Source organism: Danio rerio, chromosome 6 (assembly GCF_049306965.1).
Source record: "Danio rerio strain Tuebingen ecotype United States chromosome 6, GRCz12tu, whole genome shotgun sequence".
NCBI lineage: Eukaryota > Metazoa > Chordata > Actinopteri > Cypriniformes > Danionidae > Danio > Danio rerio.
The window spans coordinates 10,522,268-10,541,832 of NC_133181.1; the positions used below are offsets into that span (position 1 = coordinate 10,522,268).

General features: G+C 36.6%; 1 protein-coding gene across 1 annotated transcript in view; it reads right to left on the reverse strand.

Moving 5' to 3' along the window:
* Window positions 1-235: 235 nt before the first annotated feature.
* The window catches only part of ercc3 (excision repair cross-complementation group 3), a 34,799-nt gene continuing 15,469 nt past the window's right edge, over window positions 236-19,565 (reverse strand). Inside the window, 6 exon segments of the mRNA NM_201582.1 lie at window positions 236-653; window positions 2,008-2,157; window positions 2,270-2,388; window positions 6,214-6,331; window positions 7,382-7,478; window positions 16,279-16,481. Of these exon segments, the coding sequence (NP_963876.1) occupies window positions 516-653; window positions 2,008-2,157; window positions 2,270-2,388; window positions 6,214-6,331; window positions 7,382-7,478; window positions 16,279-16,481 (825 nt within the window). The 3' untranslated portion in view covers window positions 236-515.

The window sequence follows — 19,565 nt, forward strand, 5'->3', positions numbered from 1 at the left end:
TTTCATGATATGCTATATTCTTTTGGCACTTGCAAGTTCCCCATCTCTTTTCACTTTCATAATGAGAAGCATGAACATTCCTCAAAACATCTTAGTTTTATGTAAAAGAAAGAAATGCATGAATGCACTTACTATAAAATGTATATAAATGAAAACATTGTAAAAAATTGCAGCGTAAATTGTGTTAACTGATGTTAAAATAGCTACCGCACCGATGTGAACTTACAGAATCTTATTCGTTTTGAAAATTTTATTTGATAAACGCTTACCAATACATTTCAACAGCAGGTTCTGTTTTAGCTTTAAAACTGTACAAAATTATTCCTTCTTTTCAATTCAGTTTCTCATAACAAACTCAAACAAATCATTAATACAATTACAAACATAAGACTCTCAAATTACTCCAAAACAAAAGCAGTTTTTCTTCTTTCTCACTTTTTAAATGGCTCTGTCTGAGACAAGCAGCCACAGAGTGTCTTAATATTATTCGATTTCAGGGTCTCCAAGTGATATGTTCACTTGCGGAAGCGTTTGAACAGAGGATGAATGTTCTTGCCGACTGAAGCTTTGCTGCCGCGGGGCATCTGGTATTCCATGTAGAGGGCATCATCTGCTCCAGACATCGAGCTCATAGTGCCCGCACGACGAGAAAACTACAGCAACAGGAGAAGATTTCAGAAAAATATTCAAGCTGGGCATCAGAAGTTTAGTTTGATTGTTGTTTGTTCTTTGGTGATTATTGGAGCTTTCCAGAATAACCATTTACTTTCTAAAAAGCAGCATGGATATACAGCTAAATGCACTATATTGCTAATAAGTTTTGAGAAATCTGCCTTAGCATGCACATGAACTTTAATGACATCCCAATCATAATCTGTTGGATTTAATATGGAGTTGGCCCACACTTCACAGCTATAACAGCTTCAGCTTTCTACACAAGCTTTCCACAAGGTTAAAGAATGCTTTGACCATTCTTCTAGAAGCACGTTTGTGAGATTGGGCACTGATATTGGATGTGAAGGCCTCCACTCTAATTCACTCCAAAGCTGCTCATTTGGGTTCAAGTCAGGACTCTGTTCAGGACAAGTAGGTATCGCCCCAGCCTGGATAACTCCAAGTGGGAGGAACTACACCACAAGTAGGCTGGGTTTACGATTAGGGTAGGTGAGAGAATTCAAATTAATCAACAGCAATAAATTATACATAAGGTAAAATACATAATAATAATAATAATGTATAAGATAAAATCTAAAACTGTTTTTTAAGGGTTTTCTTTTGATAAAAGTTTAACAATTTTAGAAGGATTCACATTTATAAATATTTCATTTAAAGTCTCTCCAGATAAAAAATTGTTGTCTGATAACATTAAAAACAGGGAATTCCTCAATAATATGTTTAACAGTTTGGTTTCTTTTGCAATATTGACATTTTGGTGGTTCTTCTTATTTAAGTAAACGTTCATGTGTGAGTCTTGTGTGTCCAATGCGGCATCTTCTATAAACAATCTCACTGTGTCTTGAGTTAAAAAATAAATGAGATTTTCTTCCTAAGATTGGGGTAGGTGTAGCAGACATTAATAAAACATAACCAGTTACTGTGAGGTTGGGTTTAGGTTTGGGTTGTGTTTGGGTGTAGACATTAATAAAACTCAACAGGTTAACAGCTGACTATGGAATATTTATAAACTCAGTTGCTGAGAGCGACCTATTCATTCCCAAATGTTTGTAGAAGCAGTCTGCATGCCTAGTGCTTGATATTATACACCTGTGGCCATGATAGTGAGTTGAACCCCTGAATTCAATGACTCAATGAATGTATTAAAACATTTTGCAATATAGTGTATCTCCATTTATGATCTACTTAGGAAAGACAAAAAGGAAATACTCGTCCATTTCGGTGGTGGCTATTTCTTTCATTGGCCAGTGCTGTGGTTACTAATCATGATAGGAGAATCCAAAATCCCATCCAGTAAACAAATGAGGTGACAGAGAGGAACAAAAGTGATACCTGTGGCTTTCCTCCCACTTCTCCCATCACCACTTCCTCTTCAGCGTCAAGATCTGAAGCTGCCAGAACCTTCTGCAAGAGCTGCTGCTGTTCGTCACGGGTGGAAAACATTAAGTCTTCCTCCTCCATCCCAGCCAACTTTGTGATTACCTAAAAAGAGGATAAAACAAATTTTATGTGACAAATTAATGATCTATTTAAACTTAGTGCTAACAATCATTTCCAGTCAGTGCAATTAAACGTATGTATTTGGCTGTGAAACCTTGAAACTGTATCCCTGGTCCACCAGGAAGCGCTGTCTCTTGGTGGAATAGGCCATTTCCTGTGTGTCCTGAGAGACGAGCGAGTAGAAGTAAGCATTGTATTCCTCTGCAACCATTCCTGTGGAGAAATATGTAATGGTAGTTTACTTGTATAGCCAGCTTTTGTTAGAATTTTTTTCCATAATTATCCGAGATATCAAAGATATCGGAAACACTATTAAAATGAAAGTTCACCCATAAACAAAAATGTTATTTTAATTGACTTATTCTCAAGCCAGTAATATGTAGGTGCTTTTTTTTACTAGAACATTAAAGCATAGTTTGCTTGTCTCCGAACATTTCTTTTTCTTCTTCCCCTTGTTTTAATTGTGATTGGCAACACAATGTGGCGTCTCTCTGCCTTCTTCAAAGTTTTCGAAACTATCATGCATATTAATGAAGTGGCACCTCATTCACATTAGAGCGCGCTGATTGGTTCAAACCAAGTTTTTCTCATTAATTAATGCTGAAAAATCAAAGAGGTCACTTTGTACTCGCCAGAACAGACAACCAGTCTACACGCTGGAATTTACACAAGGATCTCATGGCCGTGACGTAGCTTTAAAAGTTTTCGGAAGAACGAATTTGCTCGAAATAACGCAAAAACAACCCTTTTTTACTTTTTAGCTAAATATATGTCCTAATAGAGTTTTTAGCAGCGTGCGACACATATATGGCTGTTAACAGTTGTTGATGACAGTTGTCATTTCACTCGAAAATAAACGTTTTTGTAAATGATGACATCATGCACATGCATAGTAAGTGCAAACATAAAGTATACAAAGACACGAGTCTAAATGGTGAAAATAAAAGACATCATCAGACTATCAGACCTGAAATGGCACTAGTTAGCTGACGTTTTCTTTCCCAAACACACGTTTTAGATGCCATTTATCTAACTTAATAAAATGAACTGAATCTTTTACAATATTAGACCTTTCACTATACTGAATTTCATTACTGAAATTTATAAAAACAGTCCATTTCCCGCTAACATTTAAGCACCGTTAAACACAACCGCTGATTTGCCATAGTTTTCACCAGTGCTCAACAGAAATGACAGTGATTGGCCATGAAGATCATCAGTTCACTGCACTTCACCAATGTTTACTGAGTGCAAACACAGAGGAGCGATTCCCTGATGAATCGACTGATCTTTACATCTTTAAAACGCTCCACTGTTTTTGCATCTGTGTTTGCACTTGGTGAAGTGTGGTGAACTGATGACCTTCACGGCCAATCACAGTCATTTCTGTTGAGCACTGGTGAAAACTATGGCAAATCAGCGATTGTGTTTAACGGTGCTTAAATGTTAGCGGGAAATGGACTGTTTTTATAAATTTCAGTAACGAAATTCAGTATAGTGAAAGGTCTAATATTGTAAAAGATTCAGTTCATTATCTTAAGTTTGATAAATGGCATCTAAAACGTGTGTTTGGGAAAGAAAACGTCAGCTAACTAGTGCCATTTCAGGTCTGATAGTCTGATGAGGTCTTTTATTTTCACCATTTAGACTCGTGTCTTTGTATACTTTATGTTCAGCACTGTTTAAGAATGCGCTCAGTGGCGCTTAAATGTTAGCGGGAAATAGACAATTTCAATACTTCAGTACCGACAACACTATTACAGTCAACAACGTTTTATCGCTCACTGGGTTACATAGGCTGAAGCAAGCAAGAAAGTAAATCCCAAGCAGTAAACCCTACTGAGTTTACCTGGTGTCATGAACTGAAGCCTAGGAGGACACTCTTAAAGAGATGTTGATGTGATGTTGTTTGATGCCTAATATGCTTTTAATTATGTAAATTAAACTGAACTGAATGATATTAAGGTGATGTTTACACCACATCTGCATTTTGAAATCGCGGCAACAGCTAGAGGATTGTAGTCCACAGCATGTTGTTGCAATGTTTACAGTGCTGATCCTACACTTCAGGGTTTCTTCCCACCACAGCCTCGCTTTCGTGTTTTAAAATGGCGGCCGCGTGAAGCGTTATTCAGACCCTTTCATATACTGATGTATAATTAAAGGCATGGTTTATACATCTACTGTCAGCCTCCAAGTTACAACAAGCTAACGCAGTTCTGATTAGCCACACAACAACGTATCACAATAATAGCTTTTGAACAGGCATTCACCTCAAACGACCCCTTGGAATCCTAGGCTTGACTCGATTCCAGAGGGGGGCTCCATTTTTCCACACCAGCTCAGACTGTACGCATTGGTTAAGCTTCTATGAGCCTGTCTGTGTCAGGCGAACGAACGACTCAAATTTCAAGACATGCCAGAAGAGGTGAGCAGAGCTAATCATAGATAAAAAACTAGATAAACAATGAAGGATTATTTTCTCTTTCTTAGTAACATTGCATTGTAAAGTAGCATTCTAGTTAAGACTTGTTTGTAGAGTGATCAACGTTTGGGCTAATTGTAGATGTGTTTGGAAGCATCTCGTAACATTTTGGAAAATTGAACGAATTGAATAAAATGAAAAAAGATTTGTTCATCTCGATGAACTAAATGGTCTGAGTCTGTAAAATGATTTGAACTACATGTCACTACCAATCAGTGATCTCAGCCTCATAAGCATGAGAAGTTAGTCTTGTTTTTTGAATCTGACACTATGCTGACACAAAGGTATTTGTAGCTCCGCCCTCTTTCCCAAAATTAGTAAGAAACAGACGTCTTTGGAACGTTTATTTGCTAAGGGGAAAAGGCCCAGTGAAGGACCCATTAACTGCAAAGGAATAAATTCCCAAATCATCTGTCAAAAAACCAGGAGAATCCAGCATGGCTCTGCAATAAGATCAATTGATGGAGGTCACAAATGATGGCGGCCTTTTAGGGGCTGTTTGCAAATCGCGTATTTCTAAAGTTTGCACAAGTTTGTTGTTACCAATGAAGGTGTGCGGCTTGCGCACACAAGTGGCGTGACGCGCTTGTGCCAATAAAAAGGACCACTGCAAAAATGGATACATTTGTAATCCGTCCTCCACAAAGAAAAAAAAGAAAGAAAGAAAAAAAAAAAAGAGTCTCACTAATTCGCCTTGCAGCAATCCTCACCCTAATTGATAGAGCATAGGAAATAACATGCAAGTATTAAATTGTAATAGCCTATGTTAATGTTTCGCCTTATACACCAGTGTGAATACTCATACTTTAGCTATTGAATTTCAAACAGGGTCAATTTAAAGGCCAAAAACTTAAGTTTTTCAGTTACAAATGGCCTATTGATGTTATGCTTTTATATTTTACATTAGGCTATTACTTGTGCATAAACATGTCTAGATATAGCAATAAACATACCGTTTGTTTGAAAACAACATTTTTTGTCATCATTACTGCAAACTTTAAGAGCGATTATATCATTAAATGTGGATTGGGGCCTTACAATATTTTACGGGGAACAAGGGGGTATCCGGCAAAAAAAGGTTGGGATCCACTACTCTAGGGACATCAGAGACTTATTTTACATCTTGTATAAAGGGACATACTAGATCCCCTTTAAATTACCGATAGTTGTAGTCAATTGCTGCCTAAGTGTCTCTCAGCATTTAAATTCTGTTCAACCAACAAACCGACATCATAGGAGACCAACAACGATAATGATTTAAGGGTGCATCGAAATTTACTAAACGGAACGTAAATTGCACAGACATGCAGTTTGGTGATTAAAATGGAAACACTGGGCCAGTAGTTTTGCACTAATGTGGTTAAAAAGCATAGAATTTATTTTTATATTTTTGAAAAAAGAACAATCGTTACACTAGGACCCTTGTTTCTCAGCTGAGATCGTTTAGAGCCCATTCAACACATTTTGCATAACATAGAGTATTTCATAATAGATTTTTTACTGACATTTTAAAAATATTATATAGTTTTGCCATAAGACCCACAGCTAGTTACCTTTCTTGGCTCGCAGCACTCTGCCCAGTCTCTGAGCTTCCTGACGTCGAGAACCGCCGTGAGAAGAGATCTGAATTAGCACATTTGCTTCCGGCAGGTCAAATGAAGTGTCTCCTACCTGACGTGAACAAGTGATTAAGAATCAAAGGAGTCACAATTAAATGAGCATATACTTCAATACAGAATAGGCCAAAACCAACTAATGCGGATAGAATGATTCATACAAACCCACTACGTTGAAGAATAAAATGGAAACACATCAAAGAAATAGTGTTGTGTGAACATATGATCTATGTGAGAAATATATGAAATTATGATCTGTACTTTTAATTATTTGCAGGCTTTTAAAAACATATATAATAAAAAATATTAGTAATTTTCTATTTTAAATCATTGCCTTTATTAACTTTACATTATAACATTCCATGTTTTTACACCCCGCCTACAGTTCTTGCCTACGCAGCTACTCTTATCTCATTTGAATAGTCTGACTTTTGAAAACAATCATATCAGCACACGTGCATCACTTTCCCATTAAATCATTTACACCCATTTGCATTCGATAGAAAGTGAATAAGGCCAGAACAGCACCCCAGCATTCCCCAAATCAGTCAATTAATCTGAGAGAATGCTCATTTTGAAATTTTGTTAGACACAAAAAGCTTTTTTATGCATAATTTGTTTGCATGTTTGATCTCTTGGTTTGATATATATTATATATATATATATATATATATATATATATATATATATATATATATATATATATATATATATATATATATATATATATATATAAAATTTTCTTTTCTTTTTTTATATGACTTCAACTGTATGCTGTTTTACACACCAAAAAAGAAACAAGTTTGTTTAGCAACCTGATTTAGAAAAAGAAATATTTAAACAAAGAAAACAAACGTAGCATTTTTAGCATTTCCAAAGGACAAACTGCAGAAATGTGCTTGTTTATCTTGTAAAATCGTTGGAAGTAAAGTTCTGAAAGGAATTAAAGGGTCACACGAGTCTCCTGGTCACCTCTGTTGAACTTTAATTGCAATAGCACCACTAAATATTATTAGTGGAACCCTTTCAACAATGGAGGTAGAGAAAAACACCTCAAGGTTTTTAGATTTTCACAGAATGATGTAGACAGATAAGAGGCATTTACCTTGGAGATGAAGATCGTATTGATTTTGGGATTGTGCTTGAAGTTTTGAAGGATCTGCATACGCTCTCCTTGAGATGTGGGTCCATAAATATACGGCCTAATAAGACAAACAGTAAGAGAAAGTCAACTGTATGTGTGTCAAAATCATCTTGTATGCTTTAAACAGCACTGTTAACCTTTGTGCAAAGTATGTGCACTACATAATTGTAAAAAATGTCATTGCAAATCTGCATATGTCAGGAGGAATTCCACAGAAACAGTTCATTTCACACACAACCAGTTTCTCTGGATCTAAAGTTTATAGTTATGGGTTGGTTATAAATGTAACTTATTTTATAATCTTCTCAGATTTTTGCAAATTTAAGATTAAAATGCTGTCATTTAGAGAGAAAATGCTGTTTTCAGACATGTTTATATGTACTTAAAGACATAAAAAAATTAACAAATCGTTATTTTCAGAATATATATATATATATAAAAGAAAATGCTCTGAATTACAATACTTTTGATTCTAAAAGGTCTTTTTAGACAGTTTCAGAATATAATAAATGTTAACATAATTAAACCAGTAAATCTAGAGTAATTAAGTACTCTATATGCATATATAATAGAATTAAATACATCGATCTATAAATTTTATCATTATAAAATGATAATTTTATGCTTTTTGCAGGCTTTTCAGGACATCTATTTTTAAAAAATCTATGATCGTTATTTTTTTTAAATCCTCGAAAAACCCTCAGAGTCCTGCGGTGTCCCTGTACAACCTCTCATTTCTTTGAAAGAACACACTTTGCACACTTTACAAGGAAAAGCCCACTGATTTGGCAAAGTTAAAGGTGATTAACAGCTAATAAGGCTGATCAGAGGTTGAGCCAGGAACAGCCCTGCAGAACATTTGCAGCCTTCCAGAACACCCAAACATCTTTCAAGTTTGCATCATGGCCTTACGACACGCAAGGTTACCGGTAAACATCCAAAAAATTGGTTAATACATTTGGTAAGACGTTTCTAGATCACAGGAGTTTATGACAATGTTGTTACGTTTTTTTTTTGTTTTTGTTTCACTAAACTAGAGGTCAGCGAGCTCTCTCGCCCTCCATAGAGCTTTGTATAATTACAAGTGAACAACTAAAGTGACTTGAAATGTTTTGATGAGGTTTTTGGATCATTTTCTGGACTTTAAATGTCTTGAGCAAAAACATTGTCAAAACTTTTCATTTTATTTTTTCATCTGTAATCACACAAGATTATAGCTCTATAGAGGCTAAGAGTGCGCTGGGATTCCATCTGAAATGTATTAGAAGCTGAACGACATGAAGGTGAGTAATTATTAACAGAACTGTCATGTTTGGAGTGAACTAACCCTTTAAGTGTTTAAAAAAAAAAATCTTATTTATAGGGTGAGAGAGCTCTTTGATTTCACCCAAACTTGATTAATTTGTTTTCAGAAGATGAATGACATGAGGGTGAGTAATTAACTAGATTAATAGAAATTAATAGAATTTTAGTTCATTTTTGGATTGAACTAACCTTATGGGCTCTATTTTAACGATCTAGAAGCAAAGTCTAAAGCGCATGGCACAAAAGCATTAATGGTATGTCCGAATCCACTTTTGCTATTTTAAGGACGGAAAAATCCACTCTGCGCCTCGGTGCATGGTCTAACAGGGTTGTGCTTAATCTCTTAATGAGTGATGGGTGTGTTTTGAGCATACTGTGCATTAAACAATCAGAGTCTCGTCTCTAATTCCCTTTAAGAGTGTGTCGCGCCATAGAGCATTTGCTATTTACATGGCGGACTTTGTAAGTGGGAAAACAGTTAAACAGACCATCTGCAGCACGAGAATAAAGAATGAGCCTCCTCCATTCGGCCTCTTTACTTTCTCTCTACTTTACTTTTACTCTTTACTTTCATGGATAAGGAAATGATGTTTTAATAATACTACTAATAATAATAATAATAATATTATACTCATGCAAATTGTCATAAATAAACTGAAAAAATGCCCACAGAGATGAAGATGGCAAGAAGGCAGTGGTTTTCATATTCATGTAGAAAATAATAATTTTCGTAACATTTTAATCCTTTAATTTTTTTCATATGTAAAGATATTTGTGTATTGCTGTACATCCTGTGTATACTGAGCAATGTGCACACATTTGAACCCGCAGAGGCGCTCTGCGCTGTACTTTAAACCAGCTTTTAGTTGGTCAATGGCGCGGTCTATTTTAGTTCCTTAAAATAGCAAAGTGCCAACAATGCGCCTTAACACACCTCTTTTCTAGACCAGCACGCCCATGAGTCCACAAAGGAGCAAATGGATTTGCTATTTAAACAACATGGTGCAAAGCGTGAAAATTAGGGTTGCGCTAGTCTGAAAATAGCAACAAATCATGCCATACACATCTTGCGCCTTATTGGTGTTTAAAAAACCTTCTATATAGATAGTGAGAGAGGTTACTGATTTCATCTAAAATGTATTAATTAGTGTTCAGAACATAAGGGTGAGTAATTAATAACAGAGTTTCATTTTTGGAGTGAACCAACCCTTTAAGTGTTTATAAATCTTCTCTGTAAGAGGGTGAAAGAGCTCTCAGATTTCATCTCAAATTTGTTCATTTGTGTTCAGAAGATGAACGAAATGGCAGACTTCCGGTTTCGATATGAGCGAGTAGCACGCACGTCAAGACAGCTCCGTGAAAAATCTAATATAACTTTGTCAGAACATCTTGTACAAGATAGTGAGCACTAGTATACTTATAGTCTCACATTCTAGAAACTACTAACCGACATCAGGATTTAATTTGTCCAGTTTTCTTATTATGCCGGCAAAATCTCGAAAAAACCCGGACCAGGCCGCGACAGCCTCCGGCTCTTGTGTGGAAGAAACGCCTGAAGAGGATGCTCCAGAGGCGGGCAGCTCAGTCATCCTTAATGCGATATCTTCTCTCCGTGCAGAACTTCACTCAATTAAATCAGACATTGGGGAAATTATAGATTCGAAGATCGAGCAACTTGCTGTCACTATCAGAGGAGAACTGTCAGCATTTAAAAACGAGGCCAACTCGGCAATTTCTGAGATTAAAGCTACGGCGGATGATCATGCCGCGAAATTAACAACGCTAGAAAGTTACGCTTCTACTTCGTCGGACACAATGGTTAAGATGGAACAAGATCTGGTTAAACTGAAGCTCACCGTGGAGCAACTTACTGAAAAATGCATAGACCTCGAAAGCCGCAGCAGAAGGCAAAATATACGCATACTGAACATTAAAGAGGGTGCTGAATTCGGAGTGAAGCCTAGAGATTTCGTTGCTCAACTCCTGACAGAAGCCTTGTCACTTGAGAAACCTCCACTTGTGGATCGTGCCCACCGAGCTCTACGCGCCCGCCCTGGAAATGATGAACCACCTCGCGCTTTCATTTTGCGCCTGCATTATGTCCACGAGATGGAAGAAATAATGCAAAAAGCGGCTAGGATGCAACAGATTGTCTTCAAGGCACAAAGAATTAATATCTTTCCGGACTATCCACCGGCTGTGGTAAAACGACGCGCACTTTTCAAGCGCGCGAGGGAGTTGCTGAAGGATAAACCAGGAGTGAAATACGGACTGCAATACCCTGCTAAACTGAGGGTATCACACAACGGCAAAGAGTTCTACTTTACCGACCCCGACAAAGCGGTTAGGTTTGCTGAAAGCAACTTTGAAATACCAGGAACAGTGTAAAGGATGTCAGACTCAAGATAAGTCAAGATAAGAATAACGTAACTGTTGAACTTTAATTTTGAGCATTATTCTCTAAAGGACTCTTGTTTCGTTATGTTATATTGAGATGTTCTTCAAAACTCTTTATTACGGAGCTGTGCTGCTGATGCGAGTTTGTTTTTGGAAGTTTAAGGTTTGATAATTTTGAAAGTAACTTAATTGTCTGTTTTTGACTAACGTTTATTGTTTATTTTATTTTATTTATTTATTTTTTTCGTGTGTAATTCCGTATCGTGCCGCGAGTTCTGGTTTGTCGGTTAGATGACGGGGTTAATGTTTAAGTTTCGGGAAAGGAGCCTGTTTAAGATACCTTATAGTAAACGAACAGTGAAGATTATTGATTTGATCTTTTTTAAATCAAGAAAAAATAACAACTAAATGTAGTAGGAAGGGTCTCAAATTTGTCTCGTGGAATGTAAAAGGATTAAATCATCCGGTTAAGAGAAGCAAAACAATAGCGCATTTAAAGTCTCTTTCCTCAGATATAATATTTTTGCAGGAAACTCATCTAAAAAAAGATTCCAAAAATAAACTGAAGGGTAGCTGGATAGGACAGATATATCAATCCAATTTTTCAGTTAAATCTAGGGGGGTTGCTATTTTATTTAGAAAAGGGGTTCCATTTAAACTAAACAACCTGGAAACAGACAGGGAAGGACGCTACATCATTCTATCTGGTGAGATCTGTGGCTTACCAATTACGTTAATAAATTTGTACGGTCCAAACCATGACGAACCAGAATTTTTTAGAAAAATATTCTCTTTAATCCCCAAACTGTCCCAAACCAATCTTGTCATAGGCGGGGACTTTAATTGTGTCCTTGACGGATATCTTGATAGATCCTCGATTAAAATTGCCCCACATTCTAATTCAAGACATTTTTTGAATGCTTTTATCGATAATTCTAATTTGGTTGACATATGGAGACTTATGTACCCAACTGAAAGGGATTATACATTTCACTCACATGTGCATAATGTATATACCCGTATTGATTTTTTTCTAGTCGACAGCAATCTCATTTCTAGTGTTTTAAACTCTAAAATTCATGACATACTGATTTCAGACCATGCCCCTGTTTCATTTGAAGTCATTCTTGATCAAACATCTTTTACTCGTCCATTGTGGAGGATGGACCCTCAGTTAACAGCTGATCCTAAATTCATAGATTATATGAATTTGCAACTAAACATATTTTTTGATTGTAACGATAAGCCAGAAACATCACCAGCATTACTCTGGGAAACGTTAAAAGCGTATATAAGAGGTTGTGTTTTATCATATCAAGGGTCCAAGAATAAACTATACAAAACAAAACTAAGTGATTTAGAAAAACAAATCCACCAGCTAGACATTGAAAATGCAATAAACCCCTCATTAGATGTTTACAAGAAAATTTTACAGTTAAGGTACGAATACAATAATATAGTCTCTGCTAAAATTAATAGAACTTTTCATTATGTAAAACAGAAATATTTTGAATTTGGAGAGAAACCCCATAAATTACTAGCTAGACAGTTGCGCAAAATTGATAGTGAAAGAACAATCCATAAAATAAAAACCAAACATGGGACTCACTGTATCTCAAATAAAGAGATAAACAAATGTTTTAAGGAATTTTATTCAAAGTTATACTCCTCAGACACTGAGTTTGACTCACAAACAATGGACTTATTTCTACATAAATGTAATCTCCCCAAGTTATCTCCAGAGGACAAAGCATGTCTTAATAAAAACATTACTTTGGAGGAATTAAAGATCACTATAAATACTTTAAAAAACTGTAAAACTCCTGGTCCAGATGGGCTGCCTGCTGAACTATATAAAAAATTCGGCCACATACTTACTCCATATTTGCTTAAAACCTTTCAACAGGCATTAAAAACTGGACTACCTCCAACTTTCTCTGAGGCTATTATTACAGTAATTCCTAAAAAAGATAAAAATCCAGAAGAAGTTGAGTCGTATAGACCTATCTCTCTCCTCAATGTTGATCAAAAAATATTGTCTAAAACACTCGCTAATAGGCTCTGTAAATTTATCAATAAATTGGTTAACGTAGATCAGAATGGATTTATTCCAGGAAGAAGCACTATCCATAATATAAGAAGATTATTTAACATAATTTATCACCCTAAGGCAATCCGAGACAATTTGATTGTAATATCATTAGATGCCGAAAAGGCATTCGACCGAGTCGAGTGGGGTTACTTGTTCGCTGTCCTGGAGAAATTTGATTTGGGTGATGATTTTATAACTTGGATAAAAATTTTGTACAATAGTCCATTAGCACGTGTTTTAACAAATAGAACAATTTCAGACTCTTTTTATCTTAAAAGAGGAACCAGACAGGGTTGCCCTCTCTCGCCTCTTTTGTTCGCATTGACGGTAGAGCCTCTTGCAGAAGCCATTCGATCCAATTCTTGCATACATGGCTTTCATACTTCAAATACTATTAATAAAATATCATTGTATGCAGATGATATTTTGCTTTATATCACCCAACCACAAGTGAGTCTCCCAGCTGTACTCAAGATTATTAATACTTTTGGGAAGTTTTCTGGCTTTAAAGTTAATTTAGAAAAAAGTGAACTCATGCCCATTGGTTTAAAAGACCTATCTATAATACATACTTCTCCATTTAAGGTGTCCACAGAAAAAATTGTATACCTTGGAATTGTAGTTACCTGTAAATACTCTCTACTCTTCAAAGCTAATTTTAACCCCTTATTGTCTAAACTACAGAAGTGTATAGACTATTGGAAGACGCTCCCAATCTCTTTAATTGGCAGAATAAATGCGATAAAAATGATTTTTCTTCCTCAAATATTATATTTATTTCGTAATATTCCAATACTATTATCCAAGTCCTTCTTTAAGCACTTGGACTCCATTATTCTTCCGTTTCTGTGGAACTACAAAAGTCATAGAATTAAAAAAAATCATCTTTGTAAACCCAAACAGGAGGGGGGTTTAGCCTTCCCAGATTTTCGTCTCTACTACTGGGCTACACACATACAAATCTTCACATTATGGTTGGAACAATCGGCTACTGCCCCAGACTGGCTTCAGATAGAGCGAGATTACTGCCATCCTTATGATCTTGGAGCAATGTTATTATCTCCAGTGATAACAGACCAAACAGTAGTTAATAGTATTGTTACAAAGAATCAGTTACGAATTTGGAGACAGATAAGAGAATATCTTAAGATAAAATCACTTTCTCTCCTAATCCCAATTGCAAATAACCCATCATTTCTCCCTTCAAAATTAGATACAACCTTTAATCAATGGAAGAAGTTGGGTATAAACACAGTTAAGGATCTTTATATAGATGGGGTTTTAGGTTCCTTTACTCAATTACAACAGAAATATAACCTTCCAAAAATACATTTTTTCAGATTTTTACAAATAAGAAATTACCTGCGCACACATAATGTTTCCCTAGAGGAGGTGCCGCCCTCAATTGCTGATGACTGTCTCACACAGTGCAGGGGACAAAAACATCAATTATCTCTAATTTATGAAAGGTTATTTGCAGCTAATGCCCCCACTACAAAGATGATCAGAGAAGAATGGGAACGAGAGTTTGGCATCAAAATTTCAGAAGAGATTTGGCAGAATAGCTTAGAGGACATTGATAAACAATCAATCAACACTAGATTATGCCTCATCCAGTTCAAGGTCTTACATAGGCTACATTTCTCCAAAAAGAAATTACATAGGATTTTCCCCAACATATCTCCCATTTGTGATAAGTGCAAATCAGAAGAAGCTGATTTAGCTCATAGTTTTGTATTCTGTCATAAAATACAGGGATTCTGGAATGAGGTCTTTAAAGTGCTTTCAGATGTTCTTGACCAACATATAGATCCTGACCCAATGCTTATTATATTAGGACATTCTGATTATACATATTCATTGAGCAGTCCACAACAGAAATTCCTTGCATATTGTTTGATTACAGCCAAAAAGCTGCTATTATTGTATTGGAAAAATGTTAATCCTCCAACTGCCAAACTATGGCTTGAAGAATTGACATCTACTCTGCATCTGGAACGAACCAGATTTATTTTAAAAGGCAACATTGGACAATTTCAGAAAATTTGGGGCCCTTTCTTTTGTTACTTCATGGGGAATTCTTCCCCCCAAAGCAATGTATTGTAAATAAAAGTTGTTTTGATTATCACTGTAGTGTATACTTACAGGCTGGGCTTGGGGTGTTTGTTTTTTTTTTTTTTATGTTTGTTTGTTTGTTTGTTTTGTTTTTGTAAATGTATGCATATCAGAAAACTAATCCTGTGATTATTGTAAGTTTATTCAACGACCAAATAAAAAACTTATTTGACAAAAAAGAAGATGAACGAAATAAGGGTGCGTAATTAATAACAGAATTGTCATTTTGGAGGGAACTAACCCTTAAAGGGTTTAAAAATCTTCTCTATATAGGATGAGAGAGCTAAAATGTATATACTTGTGTTCAGAAGACAAATGACATGAGGATGATTATTAACAGAATTGTCTTTTTTATGAATTAACCCTTTAGGGGTTTGAAAAATCTACTCTATAGAGAGAGAGAGCTCTCGGATTTCATGCAAAATTGATTCATTTGTGTTCAGAAAATGCAATATATAACAAATATAAAACAAATAACAATCAAATAGTATTTTAATACTAAAAATAGAGCACTTATGAACATATATTTCCAAGGTTTCAATGTTTAAATCAGCCACGGAAATATACTGCATGTGTGTTACCCTTCGGCATTGTTCACGAAGAGAAACCGAAGGTAAAACTAAAGGGAATGTATAGTGCAGTTCTTTAAATTATCAATAGGTGGCGGGTCAAAACCACAAGTGGCTATATGCGACTGTACAACATTGATAGTAATTCAGAAATATATATATATATATTTGGGTGGTGAATCATTTATATTTTTGATGTTAGTTGCGTGCCAAAGGGAGTAGGAGGGGGGCCGTAAATGGCCTGCAGGAAAGCAGTTTGAGACCCCTACTTTAAGTGTTGTACAAAAATTTCTTGAGATGATATTTACATGCACAATGTTGTTGGAGTAGAGCCCTATTAGATGAGTTTTTGACAGCATACAAATAAAAAACTTGTTTACTTGTTTAGACGGATGGCGTATTCTTTCAGTGCAAAGACGTTGTCGGCAAAGACGATGATCTTGTCGTTTCTTCGCTCATGGAAGCGGATCAGGAACTGACAAGCTCGAAACTTGTTAGGATTCATGGTGTAGAGCAGAATTCTCTTCTTGGTCTTTATGGCCACATATTCACGGTAAAACTCAGGAGACATGGGACACCACACCTAAGGAACGTGAAGACACAAAGGAAATATACATTTGAAGAACAGACAGGAAAACCCGTTTGAAAATGCGAGGATAATACACAATGCTTTTCTTTTTTCTTTTTTTTCGTAAAACACCCCATAGGATTACTTCACCATGAAAATAAGCTGGATTAGCTACACAGATCAGCTGCTTAAACAAGCTTAAACTCTCACCATTGCTAATCTGACGTTTCTTTTTAATTGAACCTTTTAGTATTTGCAACTTTTTTGTATAAAACATTAAAATATTTACCGTAAACAATTGTGAATATTAAGTGAATAGTAGGGTTGTTTAAACTATTACTGATTTCCTAACTTTGCTGAAGTAAAATCTGAAGAACTGTTTAGTCAAAAGAAATTATATAAACTTCTAAAAACATACAAAGAAGCAAAAGCAGCACCCTTTTGGTTTATTTTATGCAAAAAAAAAAATTAAATAAAAATGCTCTAATTGAACACAATTTCACCTTAAATTTATTTGATTTTCTTCAAAGAACCTAACCACTTTCAAAGTGGTCTCTTAGATTTTTTCCATATGTGAATTACAGTCACTGGCCACTTTATTAGGTTTACCTTACCAATACCGGGTTGGACCAACTTTTGCTTTCAAAACTGCCTTACTCGTCGTGGGATAGATTTAACAAGGTACTGAAAATAATCCTCAAAGATTTTGGTCAATATTGACATGATAGCATCACACAGTTGCTGCAGATTTGTCAGCTGCACATCCATGATGCCAATCTCGTTCACATGCAATACAATCACAAAGGTGCTCTATTGGATTGAGGATCTGGTGACTGTGAAGGCCATTTGAGTACAGTGAACTCATTGTCATGTTCAAGAAACCAGTCTGAAATGATCACGCTTTATGACACGGCGCATTATCCTGCTGGAAGTAGCCATCAGAAGATGGGGACACTGTGGTCATAAAGGGATGGACATGGTCAGCAACAATACTTGGGTAGGCTGTGACATTGACACGATGCTCATTAAGTACTAATGGGCTCAAAGTGTGCCAAGAGTATATCCCAATCCATTACACCACCACCACCAGCCTGAACCATTGATAAAAGGCAGGATGAATCCATGCTTTCATGTTGTTGATGTCGCAGCAGAAATCGAGACTCATCAGACCAGGCAATGTTTTTCCAATCTTCTATTGTCCAATTTGGGTGAGCCTGAGCAAATTGTAGCCTTAATTGCCTGTTCTTAGCTGACAGGAGTGGCACCCGGTGTGGTCGTCTGCTGTTGTAGCCCATCCTCCTCAAGGTTGGACATGTTGTGCATTCAGAGATGCTCTTCTGCATACCTCGGTTGTAACTATTTGAGTTACTGTTGCCTTTCTATCAGCTCCAACCAGTCTGGCCATTCTCTGACCTCTGGCATCAACAATACATCTGCACATAACTGCCGCCCTAGAGATGATTGTGCGTGAAAATCCCAGTAGATCAGTAGTTTCTGAAATACTCAGATCAGCCCGTCTGGCACCAACAAGCATGCCACGTTCAAAGTCACTTAAATCCCCTTTCTTCCCCATTCTGATGCTCGGTTTGAACTGCAGCAGATTGTCTTGACCATGTCTACATGCCTAAATGCATGTAGCTGCCAAGTGATTGGCTGATTAGAAATTTGCGTTAACAAGCAGTTGGAGAGGCGTACCTAATAAAGTGGCCGGTGAGTGTAGAAGCGAATGAAAGTGAGTAATAATGGGGTTGCCATTTATCATAAAAAGAGCCATAACTGGCAAAGCGAGAGCATCTGTTCTTTTCTACCTTCAAAAAGTACATGGTGTCTACAAGTCACTGTGAAACACCTGGGGCCTCAAGTACAAAGGCTTGCGTTGAATTCATACTAAAACATTGTGTACGCACAACGCTGTAAATGTGCATACGCAGTAAAAAAATCAGATGTATGAAACACTACGTATGTGAAATCTCACGCATATTCTCTTTGTACATCCCACTTAACGTGAAACTGAGCGCACTTACAAACACACACTAGAAATGCACATACGCCAGGTATGAAGTTGGCGTAGACCAGGGGTCACCAATCTTGGTCCTAGAGGGCCGGTGTCCATGCAAGGTGTAGCTCCAACTTGCCTCAACACACCTGCCTGGGTGTTTCAAGTATACCTAGTAGGACCTTGATTAGGTAGTTCAGGTGTGTCTGATTAGGGTTGGAGCTAAAATCTGCAGGACACCGGCCCTTAAGGAACAAGTTTAGTGAACCCTGGCGTAGACCAACGCACATTCTCACGTTCATTTCATCGTTAGTAAATCCAAACGTGAGCGTGAAACCTGGTGTACGCAAAGTTTTTGTGCTTACGCAGCGTTAATACATGTGGCCCCTGGTGATTTAGTAGATTTCCAAAAAAAAACAAGATCTGTCGTCTAGCTAATAAGGAGACAAGTACTTCCAATGGTTTAGATGTAAATTGGGTCGAATTCTTAGAGACACCAAAAATTGCAGTGGTGGGACAAATATTCACTTTGGTTTGGAATATTTTAAACATGGTTTCAAAATAATTATTCCAGTGGTTTTGTAGAACACTTAAATTACAGGGTGACATGTAAGATCGGTCACACTTGTCATCACTATTTACATTTTAACATTATTATACACAGTTTTCATTCATTCAATCATTTTCTTTTGGGCTTAGTCCCTTTATTAATCCGGGGTCGCCACAGCAAATTGAACCGCCGACTTATCCAGCATATGTTTTTACGCAGCGGATGCCCTTAAAGCGGCAACCCATCAATGGGGAAATATTCACACACACTCATTTACACGCACACACACACATTCATACATTACAGTCAATTTTAGCATACCCAATTCACCTATAGCGCATGTCTTTGGACTGTGGGGGAAACCGGAGCACCTGGAGGAAACCCATGCGAACATGGGGAGAACATGCAAACTCCACACAGAAATGCAAAATGACCCAGCCGAGGTTTGAACCAGCGACCTTCTTGCTGTGAGGCGAACGTGCTACCCACTGCGCCATAACTACGCAATAACCAGTTTTACATTAGATTTAAAAAATGTATACAACCTTTTTAC